The sequence below is a fragment of the Carcharodon carcharias genome, chromosome 8 (genome assembly GCF_017639515.1).
Source record: "Carcharodon carcharias isolate sCarCar2 chromosome 8, sCarCar2.pri, whole genome shotgun sequence".
Lineage (NCBI taxonomy): Eukaryota > Metazoa > Chordata > Chondrichthyes > Lamniformes > Lamnidae > Carcharodon > Carcharodon carcharias.
The window spans coordinates 99625689-99648904 of record NC_054474.1 but is presented as its reverse complement, the minus strand read 5'-3'; the positions used below and the strand labels follow the sequence as shown (position 1 = coordinate 99648904).

At 42.3% G+C, this 23216-nt stretch overlaps 1 protein-coding gene across 2 annotated transcripts in view; it reads left to right on the top strand.

Annotated features, from left to right (window-relative positions):
* The window catches only part of LOC121281130 (F-box/WD repeat-containing protein 11), a 170254-nt gene that overhangs the window by 116889 nt on the left and 30149 nt on the right, over positions 1-23216 (top strand). For both annotated transcript variants that reach the window (XM_041193837.1, XM_041193836.1), the window contains 3 exons: positions 339-429; positions 21157-21294; positions 22894-23012. In XM_041193837.1, the coding sequence (XP_041049771.1) occupies positions 339-429; positions 21157-21294; positions 22894-23012 (348 nt within the window). The remainder of the gene's footprint in view (positions 1-338; positions 430-21156; positions 21295-22893; positions 23013-23216) is intronic.

Genomic DNA, 23216 nt, shown 5'->3' with positions numbered 1-23216 from the left:
TGAGGTGACACCAAATGATATCACTAGTGATGCCAAGCTGTTAAAAACATTTAAGGTGCTGTCAGCTGTCTGGTGGCATCCATATGTAATGTTTACTTCCTCTGACGCTTTGGGTTCTGGTAATGCTGAGAGTAGGGCCCGTGGGGAAGGCACAAGACTTGAGAGCTATGTTGCCAGTGTGATCAGTATAATTATTTACTCCGGCACACCTTGACTCCAAATTCCTCCTCCCTTTATTAACTGGGCAAATACTCTTAACAAGAAAAATGTTGAAGTTGGCACCAATGTTTAGTGTGTTTTCACCACTATTTACACGTATCTGTGCCCTTCCTTCCTAGGGAACAATATCTGTTTAAAAATAGGCCTGCTGATGGCCCGCCAAATTCATTTTACAGAGGATTGTACCCAAAGATTATTCAGGATATAGAGGTAAGTACAGTTTACCTAAACTCAGGATCGCATATGAAGACAGTACTGATGCCCTCAGTTTATGCATTGAATTTACAATAGGCTGCTGAATTTTGAAGTGTTTTACAATCCCTGTTTGCTTGGTTTGTTACGAGATGTCCCAGTTCTTCTCATTCTGTCACCATCCCCAACACTCTTGAGTGATATGTGTAATGTTGAAAACTTATTGCTACTGCAGGATGGCACTACTTGCCAACAGTATTACGTGTTTGACTACAAAGTATTAAGATAGCTGAACATCCATCTGTTTCAGTGTTGTACTTTTAAACATTAAAAACACAAATTTTTTAGCGCAGGAGGTCATTGTGTCCTGCCCAGCTGTAAAAGAACTGTCCATTCTAATCTCAGCTCCATAGCCCTGTAGGTTATGGCAGTGCAGTTTTTTTTTAAAAGTGTCTTCCTTTTGAGAAGTTGATTCTATTTGACTGAGAGATTTACTGTATTAAGCCTCCCGATGATTGATTGATTGGTTAAAGCTAATGTTGCATTAAGTCACCAACACCTTTTGCCATGTGGTAAAATACTCATTTTGCCAAGCAGAATATTTTTCATTAAAATGTGGCACCTTTTTTATGTATTTTTCTTCTGCAAAAAAGCTGCTGAAAATCTCTCGGAGGTGGGGGGGAAAAAGAAATCTTTTCACAAAGTAATGTAATCTTTGCTAAGCAATTACAGATCTGTTCTCAGCAAAGTTCCCAAAGGTTTCATTTTTGGCTGAAATTTTGTGGCCTTGACATTCTTCCTAAAGTGGGACACCCAAAACTAGATGCACTATTCTAACCAGTCCGGATTTTACTAAATTTACCTCAACTCAGTCTCAACACTAGGGATCAACCTCGTCATCCTTCACTGAGCAGCATTCCATGTTTCCCGCGTCCACATGGCCAGAACTGGATGCGATATCCAGCATTTATACAATTTCAGCGCAATAGCTTTGCATTGAAGCTCTACTGATTGAATGGTATTGCTCATTGTTCTACTTCACTTCTATTCTGCAATTACTGAACATCACTAGTGTGAAGTCTGTGATCGCCCATATGCCTCTTCTGGCTTCTCCCGAGCGCACAGCAATGTTCATTGAGTAACAGTGTCCCTCTCCACCTCCCTCTGCCCTTCCCTCTCATCCAGTTTTTCTTCCAACCTATTGTACCTTCCACTTAGCCTGTATGAGTTTAATTTGCCACAGCCCTAGCCCACTTGCTAATATTGTCCAAAGAAATTATGTAATGCCATAAATATCCATTTTGGTGTCACTACACAGTTTAGAGTTATCTGTAAATTTGACTTCGCATTGAGTTCCTAAATCCACTCCTTACCAGCTCTCCAGGACAATCCACTTAATATGTTTCCATCTAGCACTGATATCCAAAACTCTCCACTCAGTGCATCTCCCCAGCCCTGATACTTGAGACACTCCACCTCCCCCAACTCAGTCCATCTCCCACAGCACAGATATCTGAGACTCTCCACTCAGTCCATCTCCCACAGCACTGATATCTGAGACTCTCCACTCAGTCCATCTCCCCAGCACTGATATCCGACACTCTCCACTCAATCCATCTCCCCCAGCACTGATATCCAACATTCTCCACTCAGTCCATCTCCCCCAGCAATGATATCCGACAGTCTCCACTCAATCCATCTCCCCCAGCACTGATATCCGACACTGTCCACTCAGTCCATCTCACCCACACACAGATCTCCATGACACTATCAATGTCGCCATCAGCCACCTGGGCCAGAGAGGGATGGTTGTTGATGCCTGATTGACATTTTGTTGCTAGAGGCCCAATTAATCATTGTTTAGCCTACCTGCGTAGGGTCTTATGGTACCCTCCCCAGTTCTTCAACTGCAAAAGGAACCTTGAGAGATTCCAAGCAGTGCAGGAGTTGGTTTCAGTCAATAAAAGGCTGATAGCGGGCATTCCATAAAACCCTTCATCTCTGTTTGTCATCAGCTTGATTTTATTGTTTTAATTTTAAAAAACGGCTATAGTCTGAATTGCGACGTGGACTTTATTGTTCTGTCATAGTGAGTTGGCTTCACCATACACTTCAACAACAAGTGAACATATTTCATCCATAAAGACACACCTTGTTTAAAAAAAAACATCTTTTATGATGTGGATAAGCCCGTAAACTCTTGATGTGGTTCAGAAATATTAACTAAGGTCTTTTTGGCTGCTGAACAGACATTCCATCCGTTCAGAAGAAAAATGTATTACGTAAAGAGCTATGTTTTTCTTTTCAAAGGCAAGTTATACAATTTTTCCAGCTGCTTTGGATGTTTTTGAAGCCCAGCTGTGGGTGTGTCTGTGTATGCTAGGGTTGCATTATCAGGACTAAAGTCTATTCTTTATTTGATTAAACTCCCATCTTACATAGGCATAATTCTGTTTCTATGCATTCTCACAAAAGCTGTGCAAGCAATCTCAAATCTTTGAACAGATTGTTGTGTATCTATCTGACAATATTATGACTTTCAATATGGATCAGTGGTCATGTTCTCACCTCTGAATCAGAGATGGTGTGCTCAAGTTCCATAGCAGAAATTTGAGCACAAAACCTAGGATGACCCTTCAGTGCAGTATTGAAGGAGTGCTGCACTGTTAAAGGTGCCACCTTTCGGTTGAGATGTTAAGTACAGTCACCCTTGCCCCCTCAGTTGGACATGTGATCTCACAGTACTAGTTCATAGAGTAAGGGTATTCTCCCCGGTGTCCTGCTCAATCTTTGTCCCTCAACTAATACTGGTAAAACAGATCATAGGAGTTATCCCAGTATCCTGGCCACCCTCACTGAACCAGATATGGAATCATTTATATAATTGCTGGCTGACGGACTATTGTTTTGGAGCTGCACTGATCAGGTGCTGTCTCTCAGGCAGCATGCTAAACATCCCATGGCATGTATAATCTTCTTCAACCAACATCACACATATGTATATCAAATGGTAATTCAACTCTTTTTATTTGTGGAATTTTGCAGTGTTTTACATTTGTGTTTACAACACAACTACACTTCAGAGTAACTCATTGTATGCGAAGTGATTTCACACAGTTGTCAGTCATGATGAGCTGTTCTACACAAGGTTCAGAAAAAGCATTCTACTGCAAACCTTTTCTGGGAGATGGTAAAAATGATGAAAGCAAATAATTTTCTTTTAAAACCTCACCAATTTACATCCCTTCCCATTCATCCACAGTGTGGACTCTTGGTGATTCCAGTTTGAGGGATGCCTGAGTCCTCTAGTACTATGATCAGCTGGCCACTCTTGGTGTGTGAGCATAAGGCAGTAAATATTGGCAGGTTTTTCAACTACATGGCCTATCATAATTGGGCACAACTCTTTCCTTGCCTGACCTCCCTCCACACTTACTTCAAGCCCGTGTAATTCCACAGCTTGTTGACTGAAACCAAATCTCTATTGCTATACCGTGGTCTTGGCTTTCCTGCTGACTAGCTGTATCCTGTCAGAAGAATAACGGGCTTAGACTTTTTGACCTTGGTACCAGGAACTCCATGTGAAAGTGGCCAGTAGTTTCTGTACCTCAGGTGCAGCTCCTCTTCCATGCAGTGGAGCAATTGTTGTGTAGAGATTTACTACAATCATGAAAAGGAGTTTCTCTTTGGTTGTTTTTGGGGAAGGAGGTTTGTTTAATTGTCAGTGGACAGCTGTAATTGGGGTGTCTATGGTGAGTGTTTTCAGACTCTGTTCTCCTTTGGTGTACAAAATAAAAGATATGTCTGTCTTTTGCTCATGGATATTGAACTAATGGAAACGTCCAGGTCCTGTATTGCAGGGCATGCTTTGCACCTTTGAGCCCTTGGGTATGCCATAGAATTATTACAGCAAAAGGAATCTTGAGAGACGTCTGAGGTTTGGATGGTTGCGATCTATCCGTTTCAATCCTGCCCACCCAGGATTGATTTCTTTAACCTAAACTAATGTTATTTCTTTGTTCTAACATCTGTGTTCTTTCCCTTGCCAATCTAAATTCAGCTTGACAGAAAAAAATACTCTCTCCTCCTTTGTGAAACATGGGCTCTCTTCCCATTGCTGTGTTAATTTACAGTGCAGTGGGATTTTTTTGGTTGCGCAAAACTTCATGAAATTTCCTACAATGCTTGAAACTAAATGATGGCTAAATAGAATTACATCCAGTCATGAGATTGAAATGTGCACCTGCATCTCCCTGTTTGCAGATAATTCCTGAATATAGGAGGAGATTTATGTTATTCATTCAGTAAGCTATTACTGTCCAGTTATTTTAAAGTAGATGTGTGTGTGTGTGTGTGTGTGGGTGGGTCAAAGAGCAGTCAGTGGTATTTGGAACAGCCTGCTTCATATGCAAAAGGAAAAACAGTACAAAAACCTATTTGTTAAAACAGTTTTTGATGTCAATTTTTCAATTGCTGTACTGCCTTATCGATAACTTGCTGAATATACTAGGTTGGTCTCCATACTTCTGAAGAGTCTACATTTCATGGAATGCACTCATGCAGTCTCAGGCTGTCCTTCTGAATCTCTGGACTGGACATCTAACAAACTGAGGAGTATGACTTGGTGTTGCTTTTTACAGGCAGAAATTACTAGTGTAATTATACCAGATTGTAATATGGCTGTGGGCTGCATGGGCCACCTGCTCTGGTTGAAGTTTTTAATTCTAGCTTCAATATTCACCATAACAGCACATATAAAAAGGTGTTGATTATGGTTCAGAGAGTAGAATGGCAATGCTGCAATTGAGGTGTGGGTGTCTGTGTGTGAGAAAGAGATGGGCAGTAGTCTCATACCAACTCTTTCACTCCACTTGTGCTGCTTGATAATTGCACATAAGTGCAGCCAATACAGTGTGTTGTATTGAGAATTATAAACTGATAAGTTTAAAGATTTTAAGAGTTTTTTTTTCAAATGCAGCATGAATTTCTTCACTTTCAGTTAAAGGCAGTGACATCAATCACATTCGATAGTTTACTCCTTTGATATCTTAAGGGCCATCAGTTGGAGGTTCTTGATTAATTCTGCCTCCCAAATTCATAATACACCCTTTGAGAAGCCTGCCAAGATGGACAATGATTCCTAGTTGCAGTGTAATATGCATCCTTAGCTTCACAGTATGTCACTTAATGTGAGCATTTAGTAAAGAAAATGGTTTTCGACCAACCATCAAATGATAACAAGCAACCATTCTTAACCTTTACAACTCTTTCGCCCACCATTAATATGATGCTATAACCTTCATTACATATATAATAACAACATGGATTGCTACTTTTGAAATTATTAGATTTCTGTCTGTATAGCAGTTAAATGTGGATTAACGCATAAGCAAGTACATGGTTGTGGGATTAATGTTATCTGTGGGCATAGCCAGAATAATGGGAAACATGTAATGAGCTTGCTACAGCCCCCATGCCCCATTGAAGAGTCCTTGTTCTCAGTCTCTAATCTACCTCTAATCTGATTTCTGGTTCAACATTTTGGATTCACTTTTTCTACTCACTCTTTTAGCTGGTGTAACTTTGTTTTCTCTCTTCCATTGCCCCCTCTCCCTTTGTCCTGAAGATTTCGACTTTGCCAGAGTGTGAATGCTGCAACCCTCTGGAACCTTACCTAACTAGCCATAGATGGTGGATGTTGACCGGCTATTTGACGATGGAGAGAGGGGGATCTAGGACAATCAAGTTCGATCATCATCTTGTTCAATATTTACATGGAGAACAACCAGGGATAGTAGCCAGGCTGGTTTTTCTCTTTGCTCCCCTTCTCACCATTCCTGCACTCAGATCCTGAGGCTAAATCATTGAACCCTAGTGAGACCACATTTGGAGTACTGTGTACAGTATTGGTCACCTTATTTAAGGAAGGATGTAAATACATTGGAAGCAGTTCAGAGAAGATTTACCAGCCTAATACCTGGAGTGGGTGTGTTGTCTTATGAGGATAGTGTTGGACTGACTAGGATTGTATCCACTGGAGTTTAAAAGAGTTAAAAGCAACTCGATTGAAACATATAAGATCCTGAGGGGACCTGGCAGGGTGGATATGGAGAGGATGTTTCCTCATGTGAGAGTATATAGAATTAGGGATCATTGATTAAAAATAAGGGTTACCCATTTAAAATGGAGATGATTTTTTTCTGAGGGCCGTGAGTCTTTGGAACTCTCTTCCTGAAAAGGCGGTGGAAGCAGAGTCTTTGAATATTTTTAAGGCAGAGGTGGATCGATTCTTGGTAAGCAAGGGGTTTATAGGTTATCAGAGGTAGGTGGGATACAGATTTGAGGCTATTATCAGATCAGCCATGATTTTATTAAATGGCGGAGCAGGCTCGAGGGGCCGAATGGCCTACTCTTCCTTTTTCATATCAACCATTGACCTGGTGAGGTGATCTAGATTGGGAATCTGCTCTGACACCTTCAGAGCTTTTATAACTTGAGCTGCCTTTGGCCATCAGGAATTGTTCATTTTATATCACTGGCTGCAGAGAGCTCTGAAATTCACTTACGGACCTACCGTTCACAGTACATTCTAGGTCATGCTGCCTCTCTTTGCAATCCCAAATATGGCAATTAATGTTGATCTGACTGGCCCAAGTACCTTCATTCTAGTCCACATTGATGATCCTGTTTTATCTCAGTGTAATACTGCAAAAGAATGTCCTTGGCTAGTTAGAGCTCATTTCCCAGTGGAGACTAGTCAATGGCACACAACTGACTGCAATGTGGCACCAGATTGCTAATATTACATGATTGGCAGATGTGAGGACCAAAGGATTCTGGCCATTTATCTGATTTTTATAGTGGACAGTCTGGTTTTCAGCTGCTCTGTCCACTGTGCAGTATTTGGATGCCTTATGTCCAGTATTTTTTATTTTGGGGTCACTGACAATGCAGACGGTTGGTGCCTTGAACAGGATCGTGTCCGTCTCTGTCTCTGTCTCTGATTGCCATGCTACAATGAAGCACTGGCAGGGCCTATGCTTGTTCCTTTCCTCATTGTTATTTGCATGGTCATTGTTATTTAGTTGAGGGCTGCACACAGACTTGTGGCTGGGGGGCCAGTGATGACCATCTCTGATGATGTCTTTTCCCCTACACTTGCAGCGCTGTGGGTCTGGTGTTCGCTGTACTTGGCCTCTGTCTGTGGCCACTTTAGGGAGTGGTTAGTATCCTATATAAATACACAATTACTTTATATTCTTCATAGAGTTACTTTCATCTAACTGGTGCTGTACCTGACCCCAACTCCAATTCGGAGGTGTAAGAAAATGATTCTTTTACCCCAAGAAATAGCAGTAAAAGCCAAAAGGGAAAAGAAAATGTTTGGTTCTTCAAGCAGAGCTTCAGTCGTTAGTCAACTATGAACCTAAAACCAAATTGGGTTGGCAATCCAGATGTGATCTGCTCCCGATCCATTGCTACTTGGTTGCTTTTTTCGAATGAGTCACATTTTACTGCTGTTAAATGTCAGAATTGGAATGGTGAAATACCAGCCTCCAGTAATTTCTCAAGTCCATTCTGTAACAAGTAAATGTTTCTTTTTTAAAACATTATTGGGAGGACAGCTTAACATGCCAGGACAGTGTTCATACCTCAGTGAGAAAATTCTGGGCTACCTCTGCCAGATTAATGCCAAACCAGTGCCAAATGTTTAATGCCAACAAGTCAGTGGATCCAGAACAAAAGGAAACAAAAAATACACTTAGCCAGCATCTCAGAGGGAAAAGATAAGGTTGTGCTTTAGGTCATATGTTTGACACCTAAAATATTGATCTCTCTCCTCTTGGGTGCTGACAAATGCTTTATTTGTTCCTAGCAATTTCCCAGCTCTTTCAGGAACATAAGAAATAGGTGCAGGAATAGGCCATTCAGCCCCTCGAGCCTGCTGCACCATTCAACTTGATAATGGCTGATCATTTACCTCAATGCCATTTTCCCACACTGTCCTTATATCCCTTTGGTGTCATTATCCAGAAATCGTCCCATCTCTGTCTTGAACATACTCAATGACTGAGCTTCCACAGCCCTTTGGGGTAAAGAATTCCAAAAATTCACTGCTCTGAGAGTGAAGAAATTCCTCCTCATCTCAGTCCTAAATAGCTTGCCCCTTGTTCTTAGACTGTGTCCCCTCGTCCAGGACTTACCCCAACCATTCCGCTCCCCACCCCCCCCCCCCCCCCACCACCAACCAAGCCAGGGGAAACATCCTTTCTGCATCTAGCCCCTTAAGAATTTTGTAAGTTTCAATTAGATCACCTCATTTTTCTAAATTCTAGAGGATGCAGGCCGAATCTCCTGAATCTCTCCTCATAGGACAGTCCCGCCATCCTAGAAATTAGTCTGGTGAACTTCCACTGTACTTGCTGTATGGAAAGTATATCCTTCCTTAGGTAAGGGGACCTAAACTGTCCACAATACTCCAGGTGTGGTCTCACCGAGGTTTTATACAATTGAAGCAATACATTTTTACTCCTGTATTCAAATCTTCTTGTAGTAAAGGCCAAAATATAATTTGCCGTCCTAATTGCTTGCTGCACCTGCATGTTAGCTTTGTGACTTATGAACAAGGACACAACACTTCCCAATCTCACCATTTAAGAAATATTTTGCACCTCTGTTCCTCTGACTAAAGTGAGTAACCTCGCACTTATCCACATGATAATCCATCTGCCATGTTCTTGCCCACTCACTAAACCTGTCCAAATTTCCTTGAAGCCCCTTTCCATCCTCCTCACAACTCAGTCCAAATTAGTTTTGTGTCATCAGAAAACTTGGAAGTATTGCATTTTCCCCCCACATCCAAATCATTGATATATATTGTGAACAGCTGGCACCCAAGTACTGATCCTTGCTGTACCGCACTAGTCACAGTCTGCCAATAAGAGAATGACCCATTTATTCCTACTCTGTTTTCTGTCCATTAACTGGTCCTCATTCCATAAAAATAAAAACAAAAAAACTGCGGATGCTGGAAATCCAAAACAAAAACAGAATTACCTGGAAAAACTCAGCAGGTCTGACAGCATTGGTGGAGAAGAGAAGAGTTGACGTTTCGAGTCCTCATGACCCTTCGACAGAACTAGGTGAATCCCAGGGAGGGTTGAAATATAAGCTGGTTTAAGGTGGTTGAGGGGGGTGGGGTGGCGGGGGGAGGTTGGGTGGGGAGAGAAGTTCTCTCCCCCCACCCAACCTCCCCACCACCACCACCACCTTAAACCAGCTTATATTTCAACCCTCCTTGGGATTCACCTAGTTCTGTCAAAGGGTCATGAGGACTCGAAACGTCAACTCTTTTCTCCGCCGATGCTGCCAGACCTGCTGAGTTTTTCCAGGTAATCCTGTTTTCCTTTGTTAGCCTTGGTTGACTCATTTTTCCTAATGGCTTTCTGTGCTATAAAAGAGTGTATATTTGTGTAAACCATGTAATAGTTCTTTAAATACTAGCAACTGCCTGTCTACTGTCGTATCTTTTAGTGTGTTTTCTGAATCCACCAAGGCCAACTTGCCCCTCACACCTTTGTAGTTTCCTTTGTTTGCATTTAAGACCCTGGTTTCAGATTGAACTACATTGTGTTCAAATGTGGTGTAAAATTCTATCATATTATGGCCAGTCTTCCCCAAGGTTTTTCTTTAACATAGAGACATAGACATAGAAACTAGGAGCAGGAGTAGGCCATTCGGCCCTGCAAGCCTGCTCTGCCATTCAGTATGATCATGGCTGATCGTCTATCTCAAAGCCATATTCCCGCTTTCTCTCCATACCTCTTGATGCCCCTAATATCCAAAAATTTATCAATTTCTTTTTTGAATTACTCAGTGACCTGGCCTCCACAACCTTCTGTAAGAGAGAATTCCAGAGGTTGACCACTCTCCGAGTGAAGAAGGTTTTTCCTCATTTCAGTCCTAAATGGCCTGCCCCGTATCCTGAGACTGTGGCCTCTGGTTCTAGACTCCCCCAACCAGGGGAAACATCCTCCCTGCATCCAGTTTGTCTATCCCTGTTAGAATTTTATCCGTTTCAAACAGATCCCCTCTCATTCTTCTAAACTCTAGTGAATACAGGCCCAGTCGAACCAATCTCTCCTCACAAGATAGTCCTGCCATCCCCAGTATCAGCCCAGTGAACCTTTGCTGTGCTCCCTTGGTGGCAAGTATATCCTCTCCTATTAGGTAGGGAGATCAAAACTGCATGCAATACTCCAGGCATGGTCTCACCAAGACCCTGTATAACTGCGAGAAGACATTCTGAATTCAAATCCTCTTGCAATGAAGGCCAACATACCATTTGCCTTCCTAATTGCTTGCTGCACCTGCCTATTTACTTTCATTGACTGGTGTACAAGGACACCCAGATCCCTTTGTACATCCATATTTCCCAATATATCACCATTTAAAAAATACTCTGCCTTTCTGTTTTGCACACTGAAGTGTATAACTTCACACTTGTCTACGTTATACTGCAGCTGCCATGTGTTTGCCCACAGACACAACTTGTCTAAATCACTCTGAAGCCTTCCTGCATCCCGTTACAATCCCACCCAGTTTTTGTGTCGTCAGCAAACTTGGAAATATTGCATTTGGTTCCCACATCCAAGTCATTTATACACATCATGAATAGCTGGGACCCATACACTGATCCTTGCGGTACACCACTAGTCACCGCCTGCCACCTGGAAAAAGACCCATTTATTCCCACCTTCTGTTTCCGGTCTGTCAACCAATTCTCAACCCATGCTAGTATATTACCCCCAATCCCATGTGCTTTAATTTTGACCACTAGCCTCTTATGTGGGATCTTATCAAAAACCTTCTTGAAGTCCAAATACACCACATTCACTGGTTCTCCCTTATCTATTCTACTAGTTACGCCCTCAAAAAACTCCAGTAGATTAGTTAAGCATGATTTCATAAACCCATACTGATTTTGTCTAATCTGATTAATGCTTCCCAAGTGGTCTTTTACCACATCTTTTATAATAGACTCTAGCATTTTCCCCACTACTGATGTTAGGCTAACTGCTCTGTAATTCTCCTTTCCCTCCTTTTTTAAATAGTGGTGTTACATTTGCCATCCTCCAATCTGTAGTAGAAACTGCTCCAGAATCTATAGAATTTTGGAAGATGACCACTAATGCATCTAATATTTCCAGGGCCACTTCCTTTCATACTCTGGGGTGTAGATTATCAGGCCCTGGGGATTTTTCAGCCTTTAACCCCGTTAATTTTCCTAGCATCATTTTTTTTACTAATACTGCTTTTCTTCAATTCCTCCCTCTCACTAGACCCTTGGTCCACTGACATTTCTGGGAAATTATTTGTGTCCTCTTTTGTGAAGCCAGAATCAAAATGTGTGTTCAATTCTTCTGCCATTTCTTTGTTCCCCATTATAATTTCCCCCATTTCTGACAGGAAGGGATCTACATTTGCCTTTGCTAACCTTTTTCTCTTCACATATTTATAGAAGCTTTTACCGTCAGTTTTTATGTTCTTTGCCAGTTTACTCTCGTACTCCATTTTCCCCTTCTTGGTCAACTTTTGTCCACTTTTGCTGAATTGTAAACTGCTCCCAGTCCTCAGACTTGCTGCTTTTTTTGGGAAATTTTAGAAATCTCCTCTTTGTATCTAATACTATCGCTAATTTATTTTGTAAGCTATGGTTGAGCTACCTCTCTCGTTTTACTTTTGCGCCAGACAGGAATGAATAATTCATGCATATGTTCCTTAAATATTAGCCATAGTCTATCCACTGTCAACCCTTTTAGTAGTGTTCCCCAATCCATCATTGCCAACTTGTACCTCATACCCTCGTTCCCTTTATTGAGATTGAGGACCCTAGTTTCAGATTCAACTTCTTCGCTTTCCATCCTAATGAACAATTCTATCATTTTATGGTCATTTTTCCCCAAGGGACCCTGCACAACCAGATTGTTAATTAATCCTTTCTCATTGCACAATACCCAGTCTAGGATAGCCTGCTCTCTAGTTGGTTGCTCAATGTATTAGTTTAAAAAAACCATCACATACACACTCCAGGAAATCCTCCTCCACAGTATTATTGCTAGTTTGGTTTGTCCAAGCTGTATGTAGATTAACGTCACCCATGATTACAGTTGTACCCTTATTGAATGTGTCTCTAATTTCCTGCTTAATGCCTTCCTTTACATCTCCATTACTGTTTGGGGGCCTATAGACAATCCCCACCAATGTTTTCTGCCTCTTGGTGTTTCTTATCTCCACCCAAACAGATTCCACGTCATGATTTTCCAAACCAATATCCTTGCTCACTGTTGCATTGATTTCCTCCTATACTAGCAATGCAACTCCACCTCCTTTCCCTATTTGTCTGTCCTCCCTAAATATTGGATACCCCTAGATGTTCAGTTCCTATCCTTGGTCACCCTACAGCCATGTCTCCGTAATTGCAACCATATAACCGTTTATATCTATTTGCGCTGTTAATTCATCTACCTTATTGTGAATGCTCCATGCATTAAGATACAATGCCTTTAGACTTGTCTTTTTAACCTTGTTAGTTGTCTTAGTTTTATTTGGCACTATGACCCCATTTGTTTCTCGTCCTTGTTTTTCTGCCTTCCATTTTTGCTTCTTACTTTTCTGTCTGTCGTTTCTATCCTTGTTTCCCCCTCCTCTGCCTCCCTGCTCAGGTTCCCATCCCCCTGCCATTCTAGTTTAAACCCTCCCCAATCGCACTAGCAAACACCCCCACCCACCCACTGCCCAGGACATTGGTCCCGGTCCTGCCCAGATGCAACCTGTACTGGTTGTACTGGTCCCACGTTCTCCAGAACCGGTCCCAGTGTCCCAGGAATCTGAATCCCTCCCCCCTACACTATTTCTTCAGCCACATATTCATCTGATATATCCTGTTATTTCTACTTTCACTAAGCACGTGGCACTGGTCATAATCCTGAGATTACTACCTTTTGAGGTCCTACTCTTAATTTATGTCCTAACTCCTTATATTTAGCTTGTAGGACCTCATCCCTTTTTTAACAACAAGATTATTAATTAGTATTCCCATTGCATAATACTAGATCTAAAATAGATCTGTTCCCTAGTAGGTTCCTCCACATACTGCACTAGAAAACTATCTCGTACACATTCCAAGAATTTGTCCTCCACAGCATTAGTGCTTATTAGATTTACCCAATCTATATGTAGTTTGGAGCCTCCCATGATTAATGCATTACTTTTGTTACATGCACCTCTTTCCTGGTTTATACTGTGTCCTACATTATCTCTACTGTTTGCCTTATAAACAGCTGCCAATGTTGGCTGCCTTTGCTGTTTTTTTTGCCCCACCCAAACATATTCTACATCTTGTTCTTTCAATCCAAGGTCCTCTCTCACTAATGTATGGATCTCATCCCTTATTATCAATGCTTCCCCAAATCCTTTTCCTTTTTGCCTGTCCTTTCTAAATGTCAAATATCTTTGAATAGTTAGTCCCCAGCCTTGGTCACCCTGCAGCCATGTCTCCGTAATGGCAAGTAGATCATACCTGTGTACTTCTATTTGTGCCACCAGTTCACCTACCTTATTCCGAACGCTGCATGCATTCAGATAGAGTGCCTTTAATTCTGCCTTTTTAACATTATTCTGCATTTTGGCTCTATTTGATGCTGGCCTTTGTTTCTGCTGCCCTTCTTCTTTCCCTTACTACTTTTCTGCTTCCCATTACCAGCTTTGTTTTTCTCCTATCTGAATTCCCTCTAGGGTTCCTATTCCCTTGACAAGCTAGTGTAAACCCTTCCCAAAAGCACTAGCAAAACTCCCCGCAAGGATACTCGGCCCAGTCCTGCTAAGGTATAACCTGTCCTCCTTGCCAGGTCCCACTAGTCCCAATGCCCGAGAAACCTAAAGAATTCCCTCTTATACTATTTCTCCAGTCATGTGTCATTCGTTCAATCCTCCTATTACTGTACTTACTAGGATAATACTGAGATTATTACCTTGGAGGTCCTGCTTTTCAATTTCTTTCCTAGCTCCCTAAATCTACTTTCAGAACCTCACCCTTCTTTCCACCTACATTGCTGGTACCAGTGTGGACCATGACCCCTGGCTGTTTATCCCCCCAAAAGAATTTCCTGCAACTGCTTAGTGACATCCTTGACCCTGGCACCAGGCAGTCAAGATACCATCCTGGAGTCACATCTACGGCCGCAGAAATGCCTATCTGTTGGCCTAACTGTGGAACCTGCTACCGCTATTGCTCTTCCAGTCACCTTCCTCCCCACCTGTGCAGCTGAACCACCTGTGATGCCATGGACTTGGCTCTTGCTGCACTGCCCTGAGGAATTATTGTCCTTACCAGTACCCAAAATGGAATACTGATTTGAGAGAGATGGACTTGGGGGACTCTTGCACTACCTTCCTGGTCCCCTAGACTGTCTGGCGATCATCCATTCCCCCTCTGCCTGCATGCTTCAAACCTGCGGTGTGACCACCTCCTCAATCGTGCTATCCATGTGGATCTAAGTCCTGTGGATGCAACACAGCAACTTCAGCCGTCACTTGAGTTCTGAAATCTGATGCTGGTGATACTTCCTGCACACATGTTCATCTAGGCCACGTGAAACATCAATGACTCCCCACATGTCACAGGATGAACATTCCATGTGGCTGAGCTTCCCTGCCATGTCTTTACTTTATGGACTATTTATCATAAACTGGAGAGTAGAAAATAAAATTATTGACCAGCTACTCTCAAATCAGCTCTTTCCCCATGCCGACGTCACTTTTCAGGTCTATTCTTTTATTTCAAGTGATGAAAGCAATTTTAAATCAGATTGTGTTTGATTGAATTCACACTGACAGAACTGCTTTATTACATAAAGCACAGTTGTGTATCTGTTAAGAATGATAGTGTTTTGCACTCGTGCAACATAGTGAGTTGCACACTAAGGGCCTAATTCTTGTAATGCATTGCATTGTGTAAATAGCTGCTATTTATTTTGGACATCCTCCCTCCTCCTGATGCCTGTGCCCATAGTCTGCATGTTACCAGCCCCCACTTTCCACCCTCCATAAACTTGATCCCATCTAAAAAAAAAAATCTGTTTCTCACATCCTAACTCACACCAAGTCCAGTTCACCCATTGCCCCTTTGGTTTTAAAAATTCTCATCCTTATGTTTAAACCTCTCAATGGCCTTGCCCCTCCAAATCTCTTTAACTGCCTCTTGCCTCTGCACTCCATCCATTCTGGCTTCTTGCCCTTCTAGAAGATAGAGAAGCACTGGGGTAGCATAGTGGTAATTGTTTTGGACTGGTAATTTAGATCCACTAGATTGATATTCCAGAGAAATGATTTCTCAATCCACCATCGCAGCTGAGGGGATTTAAATTCAATTACTTTTGGAATAAAAAATCTAGTTTCAGTGGTGACGATTGTCATAAAACCCATCTGGTTCTCTAAAGCCCTTCAAGGAAGGTAATCTGGTCTCCTTACCTGGTCTGGCCTACATGTGACTCCAGACTCACAGCAATGTGGCAAACTCTCACCTGGCTTCTGAAATGGCCTAGCAAGCGACTCAGTTGCATCAAACAGTTACAGAAAAATCAAATCAGAAGGCTGGATAAATCAGTTTGCATCAACCTTGGCACCAGAAACTACAAAGGCACACTCTGCCCAGTCAACGTCCTCCTCGCTAATATCTGGGGTGTGTGCCAAAATTGGGAGAGCTGTCCCACAGACTAGTCGAGCAACAGCCTGATATTGTCATGCTCACAGAATCATACTTTACAGACAAGGTCCCAGACACCACCATCACCACTCTGATTATGTTCTGTTCCACGGACAGGACAGGCCCAACAGAAGTGGCGGCATTGTGGTATACAGTCGGGAGGGAGTTGCCCTGGGAATTCTCAACATTGACTGTGACCCCCATGACCCCATGAAGTCTAATCGCACCAGGTAAAATATAGGCAAAGAAACCTCTTGTTCATTACCACCTACCACCCTGCCTCCGGGTTGAACACTACTTGGAAGAAGTAGCAAGGGCACAGAATTTATTCTGGGTAGAGGAATTCAGTGCCCATCACAATAGTGGTTTGGTAGCACCACGACTGACCGAGCTGACCAAGTCCTGAAGGACAAAGCTCCCAGACTGGGCCTGCAGCAGGTGGTGAGAAAACCAACAAACAGAAGAACAGACTTGACCTCATCCCAAGCAATCTACCTGTCGCAGATGCACCTGTCAATGACAGTATTGATAGGAGTGACCGCTGCACAGTCCTTGAGACAAAGTTCTGTCTTCACACTGAGGATACTGTCCATCATGTTGTGTGGAACTACCGCTGTGCTAAATGGGATAGATTCAGAACCAATCTAGCAGCTCAAAACTGGGTATCCATTAGGATTGTCTTACCCACTGCATATTACCAAGGTATGTGTCATCAGTTTCGTTTGTTGGAAGATGGCCTTTTCTCGCATGTGTAGAGTCATCTGTTGTGCATTCTAATATGGCTGTGGACCTGCATGGCTCTCCACAGCGCAGACAAAGATGAATTGTCTGATTTTGTTGGGTCTGCCCAGTCTTTCTAGCTTGCCTTTTGTCCTTAGCTGCCCGTATTCTTTGCTGTTCAAAGGAAACAACACTGCTACTTGAGACAGAACCACCTGGGGAGCAATCTAGTGCATTCTTCTCAGACTTGCCACATTTCCTGAGGTTCACCTTCAAGGAACCCTTGAACCTTAATCTCTGCCTATTTCTAAGGTGGTGTCCAAGTTTAGGTTGTGAATACATGACTACCTTCGGGATTTTATCATTAGTCATCAGTACTACATGTCCCTTCCATCTGAGCTGGGCTCCAATCATGAGTGCTTCAATTCCAGACATTTCTACTCTTTGAGTTACCTCAGAGTTAGGCACTTTGTCCTTCCATTTGATCCCATGATGTTGCGATGCTTAATATGTCTGGAGTAGTTAGCCCACGTCTCACAGGCATATAGGAGGGTAGATGTTACCACACTTTTGTACACAGCAGGTTTTGTTGTAAGTTTGATACCTCGTTTCCTCAACAGTCTTTTGTGTAAACAGGCAAATGCTGAGCCTACTCTGGCAATTCTCACCTTGCTGTCAGTGCAGACCATTTTGGTGACTGTGCTTCTGAGATAGGTGAAGTAATCTGTTCTGGTAAAGAGTCATACGGACTCGAAACATTAACCGTATTCCTCCCCGCAGATGCTGTCAGACCTTCTGAGTTTTTCCAGGTATTTTTGTTTTTGTTTTGGATTTCCAGCATCTGCAGTTTTTTGCTTTTAAAAGAACAGTCCATGATCCTTTGAAGATCATGCTCACAGTGTGACACAAAGGCACAGTCATCAGCAAACAGCAGCTCCTGTATCATCATCTCTGATACCTTAAGGATTTCAGTCATCTCGGACTGAAGAGATTGCCATCTGTTCTGAGTTCGATGTATATTCCATCAACATTTCCATCAAGCGCCTCAGAAACATGGCAGCAAAGAATGTACTGAAAAGCACAGGGTCGATGAGATACCCCTACCTTCATACCACTTGTTACGTCAAAGGGTTCAGTGAAGTCGGCACAGTCAGTGACTCTGGCCATCATTCCATTGTCAAACTGCTGTATCAGATTTACAGCTCTATTAAGACATCTAAGTTTGGCTAAGACTTTCCACAAGACCTCTATATTTATTGTGTCAAAGCCTTCGTCAGGTCAACAAAGGCAAAGAAGAGTCCTGTGTGCTGATTATGGCATTTCTCGTATTTGCCGAAGGGTGAAGATTATGTTACAAGTGCCTCTGCCTTTCCTGAACCCAGTTGGACTTTCTGGCACTACCTGTTCTGCTGACCAGTTTGTTGAGTAGAACTTTTGCTAGAATCTTAGCAGCTATCACAAACAGTGAGATTCCTGTGTGGTTGTCACACACCAAATGTTGTCCTTTTCCTTGGTACAAGTGAACAAACAACCTGGAACTTCTGAGGAATGGTTAGTTGATCCCATTTTCTGTGAGAGTTTGATGGCTAGTTGGAGCCCCCTAGATTTGAAAATTTCTCCTGGGATCTTGTCCAAGTCTGGAGCTTTCCTTGAGGGTAGGGAGCTGAAGGATTTATCAGCCTCCACAACAGAGGGTTTATTGTCCAGGTTTTCACATTTGGACCAGTCCAGAAACTTGTCTATTTACCCCATTTACAGTGGATGGGTGATTCAACACCCCTAAAGTGCTTGGCACAGTGCTCTTTGATAACTGTTTGTCAGGAGAGGTTCCCTGTCAGTGCTGAGTAGCTGCATGGGGGAAGACTGTGCACAGAGCTTTGTAGAAAGTCCTAGACTTGAAACACTCAGGCTTGTTTGGCCCACAAAGCATCTTGCATCCTACACAGCTTCTGTTGCAGGTTTCATTTCCTCTGCTGAATTATTTCTTAGCAGTGGATGTATCTTTGTTTCTCTGCCATGCTGCATATGCTGCACTTTTCTCCTGTAGCAATTTCTTCATTTTGATCATTGTCTCTGTGTTACCAGGACATCATTGGCAGCTTCCAGAGCTGCTGATTTGAAGGTTGACCATGCTCCTTCAGCATCATCACTTAGATTTTCTTGAGATACCAGTTTCTGCACATCTAGCTTTCTTGGGGGTCTGGTGCACACTGTTCTTCTCAGCACGATAGTAAATTTCACCTTGGAGTGTAACATCCTGTGGTCTGTAGAGCACTCCACTCCTCTCATAACCCTGCTAATCGTCTTTTTATGTTGCACTGACAGGTGGTGATAGAGTCAGTCTGATGCCAGTGTTTAGCTCTTATGTACATCTGAGTGTTGTTTGCACTTTACCTGTGGCACTGACCTTCACACACCTGGACCGGATACTCCCCTCTCAGTGTATAGAGATACTGCGTAGTGTAATACTGATCCTGACACACCAGGACCGAACACTCTTTTTCCCCAGTGAAGGTGGGAGAAGGGAGGTACCATCCAACTCAACAGGAAGAGAGGAATCTGAGTAGATGCCAAAAATGGGTTGAATTTAATTCTTAAAATAAAAACAAAGAGCTGCATAGTTGGCTTTCGTACTATCACCCGATAGCCATGGTTTCACCCTATCCACTTGTTTGTATCCAGCTGGCTTTGCTCCTATAGGAATAAGTACAGAAATCTTCACAAAATTAAATCCATTGTTGGATTTTGTGATTCCTGGCATGGCTAATGTTGGGTAGCTGGGTCATATTAAGCTTCAAGGCACAGATAAATTAATGCCAAGCTGTTCTATAAGCCACTGCAGACTTCAGTGCTTACAATGGTCATGTTGTGATTTGTTTGCTGATTGCAGTGCAGATCATTCTGCTTTGTTGAGCCAATAAACCAAGCCTGTGAGCAGGATACAGAACAGGTAGTCCCACTTTGAACCTGTTTTGTGTAAGTTCTGCGGGGACTGGAGATTGGTGTTGATAAAACCATGTTACTTACCAATGTGGTGGTAATGTTGAGGCATTGATGATTGGCTGAAACATGTGGACGCTTTGGCAAAGTGTACTGGTGAGGATGTAGAATTTCCATTTTAAAAGGAAATACCCAGCAATGCAATGAGAGATTCTGCCCTTTTTAAGAACAGTGTCATTTTAGTTGAACTTGCAAGGTACAATGGTGTGAGTGATTTGAGGTAGCAATGAGCTATCATGTATCAGTAAGACTGCAGACTAATTGCATCCAGTGGCAGCACTGGACTCCATCTACATGTAGCGACTAAAATTCAGAGCTTCACTCAATCATTCTTGTCTGTATTCCTGGCAAAAAAAAAGCCTTATTTACTCCAAAGCTGGTTCTGCCATGAGCAGGAGCCTGTGTTCTTGAGTTTGGGATTATCTGCCAGGCCAGTGACACCCATCAACTAATTGTGATGTTTGACATAATGGCATTGATGTTGGGTACTTTGCTCTGAAAGAAGGAACCTTCCACACTATTGAGCCTAAATGTTCAGGCTACATCTGATGGGTTTCTATGCTACTCGAGCAAGACTTCACAAGATACTGAAAATACTATAAATAAAGAGAAGAATGTGCAAAGTTTTAAAAAAAAATCCTACTGGAAAGACATTCTTGCAGAAGTTAGACTGAACTGTTGCATGAAGCAGTCCTATACAGATATGAAGTTGTATAGATGGGTGGTACAAATTTCAAATTCAAACTTCAGATCTCCAAATGGAACTCAAGTGAAATAACAAGGTTTATGATGTGCCACAGGACTACTTTTGTGTTCTAACCATGCCTTGAAACCTGCACCTTGTGAAGTTGGACGTTAATGCCTTGGCGCTGCCCTTTTTCCTGCCAATTTTCACTTCTTCAGTGAATAAGCAGCCAGATTAATTAATTTATTTCCCAATCTGTTAAGCAGCATGCATTCCCATTTCAAGCAGTCCATTTCTGAACCAGCAATGACACACATGGCCAATATCCAATTAGGGTGCACATCTTCAATTGCCACGGTAACTCTGCAGTCAGTTGTTTATAAGGCCATCATTGATAAAGAAGTAATGGATTCACCCAGATTTAAAAATAGCCATTTTTATATCGTACTTTGCTGACTATTGAAAATCATATGACCACAGAAATCTCTCATTTTGGCATAATTGCCAATGCTTTTCCAACATTGATCCTGAGTAGTTTATGCTGATTTTGTTCACTCATTGTTTCTCTCTACAGACCATAGAATCCAACTGGAGGTGTGGGCGACATAACCTTCAAAGAATCCAGTGTCGATCAGAGAATAGCAAAGGAGTTTACTGTCTACAATATGACGACGAGAAAATAATCAGTGGTCTGAGAGATAACTCAATCAAAGTAAGTAATGAAAGTGACAGAATAACCTGTTTCACCATTGAGTTCTCTTGTATTGCAGAATGGTGACTCCCCACATACAAAATGGTGTGCTTGGTTCAGAATTTTCTAAATGTAATTTGTATATAAACGTTAATAAAATGCAAATTGTTATTTTGTTTTCCCCTGCATGTGCTGCACATGAACACTGTCATATACTGTCTTCATTGTGGACTTTTAATTTCATTTCAGTTGCTCACTTGAGTTGTTTTAATTGCCTGGTGTATTGAGGTGATAGAGTTTGAGTTTTAGTATAAGTCGAATTGGTTTGCACTGTGCTGTTGAGGTTTGCCCAAAGGCACAGAATCTCTTGGATGGAGATGGCGGCTGATAAGAAAAGTTATGATCGAGAGATTAGAAGCTGGAGGTGAGAGAAGGAGCATTGAGAATGCTGGATATTGGTATACTGACACATACATGCTGAAGAATTCATGTACATGCTCACACTAGAGTTGCCAACTCTGGCTGTATCAAATTCTGGAAGGTTTCATCACAAGACTTCCTGCAATTATTCTGTCGTTGATCACATGACATGTGGATCCTTGTGGCAGTCAGTAATGGTGGTTTTGGTACTCAGTCTAGAAACTGTTCCCTGCGCTGTCTGTTTGTTTCTAACTGTGTGTGGGCCTCCTGGGTTTGTGTGGCCCTGCTGTGTGCATGAAATGTTCCTATGACTTTTCCCCCAGACTACTGAGTGTTCTGGAGATTAGCCTTTCATTCTGGGAGACTTGGACAATTAGGGAGGACCCAAACCTATGCCCTGGGATCACTAGGCAGTGATGAAGAATAACACCCCGAGTCATTGTTCCCCTGACCTGGAATGCTGAAGCCAATTATATTACTGGATGGGATCAGTTAACTCAGCAATAAACTTAATCATTCTTAAAAACAAAAAATTGCGGATGCTGGAAATCCAAAACAAAAACAGAATTACCTGGAAAAACTCAGCAGGTCTGGCAGCATCGGTGGAGAAGAACAAAGTTGACGTTTCGAGTCCTCATGACCCTTCAACAGAACTGAGTAAAATTAGGAGATGGGTGAAATATAAGCTGGTTTAAGGTGGTGGTGGTGGGGGGAGACAAACCCCCCCCCCCCCCACCAACTTCTCTCCCCTCACGCACCCCCCCCCAAACCAGCTTATATTTCACCCCTCTCCTAATTTTACTTAGTTCTGTTGAAGGGTCATGAGGACTTGAAACGTCAACTTTGTTCTTCTCCGCCAATGCTGCCAGACCTGCTGATTGTTTCCAGGTAATTCTGTTTTTGTTTTTAATCATTCTTAACCTGCTCAGGAATAAATTCTCTGAGCTGTTGGTGGAGCTGATGGTTTTGTCTGGAGGAGAATATCTTAAGCTGGATAAGGTCAGATGGAAGCAATTTGAGATGGAGTTAAGAGTATGAGTGTATCATTAAAACATGTCGATTTGTGTGATTATTTTTCTGTTCCCTTTTAGTGTATGGTTGGAAAAATAAGTTGAATAGCCACAAGAGCTTTTATTATGCTGCAAGAACAGTAGTAAAGAGGATAGGTCAACTCATTTTGGTTTTGTTTGTCTGCTGTAGATTTGGGACAAACAGTCGCTGGAGTGTTTGAAGATACTAACGGGTCACACAGGCTCTGTGCTGTGTCTGCAGTATGATGAGCGAGTCATTGTTACTGGGTCTTCAGACTCTACTGTAAGGTAAGATGCAGGAACCCAGTGGCCAATTAAGGAGGTACCATCCTGATAACTAAATGTTTGGTGACCAAGAAACTACCACTGACTGTCTTAAAAACCCATCTAGTTCACTAATGTTCTTTAGGGAGGGAAATCTGCCAACCTTACATGGCCTATATATGGCTTCAGATCCACAGTAATGTGGTTGACTCTTAACTGCCGTCTGAA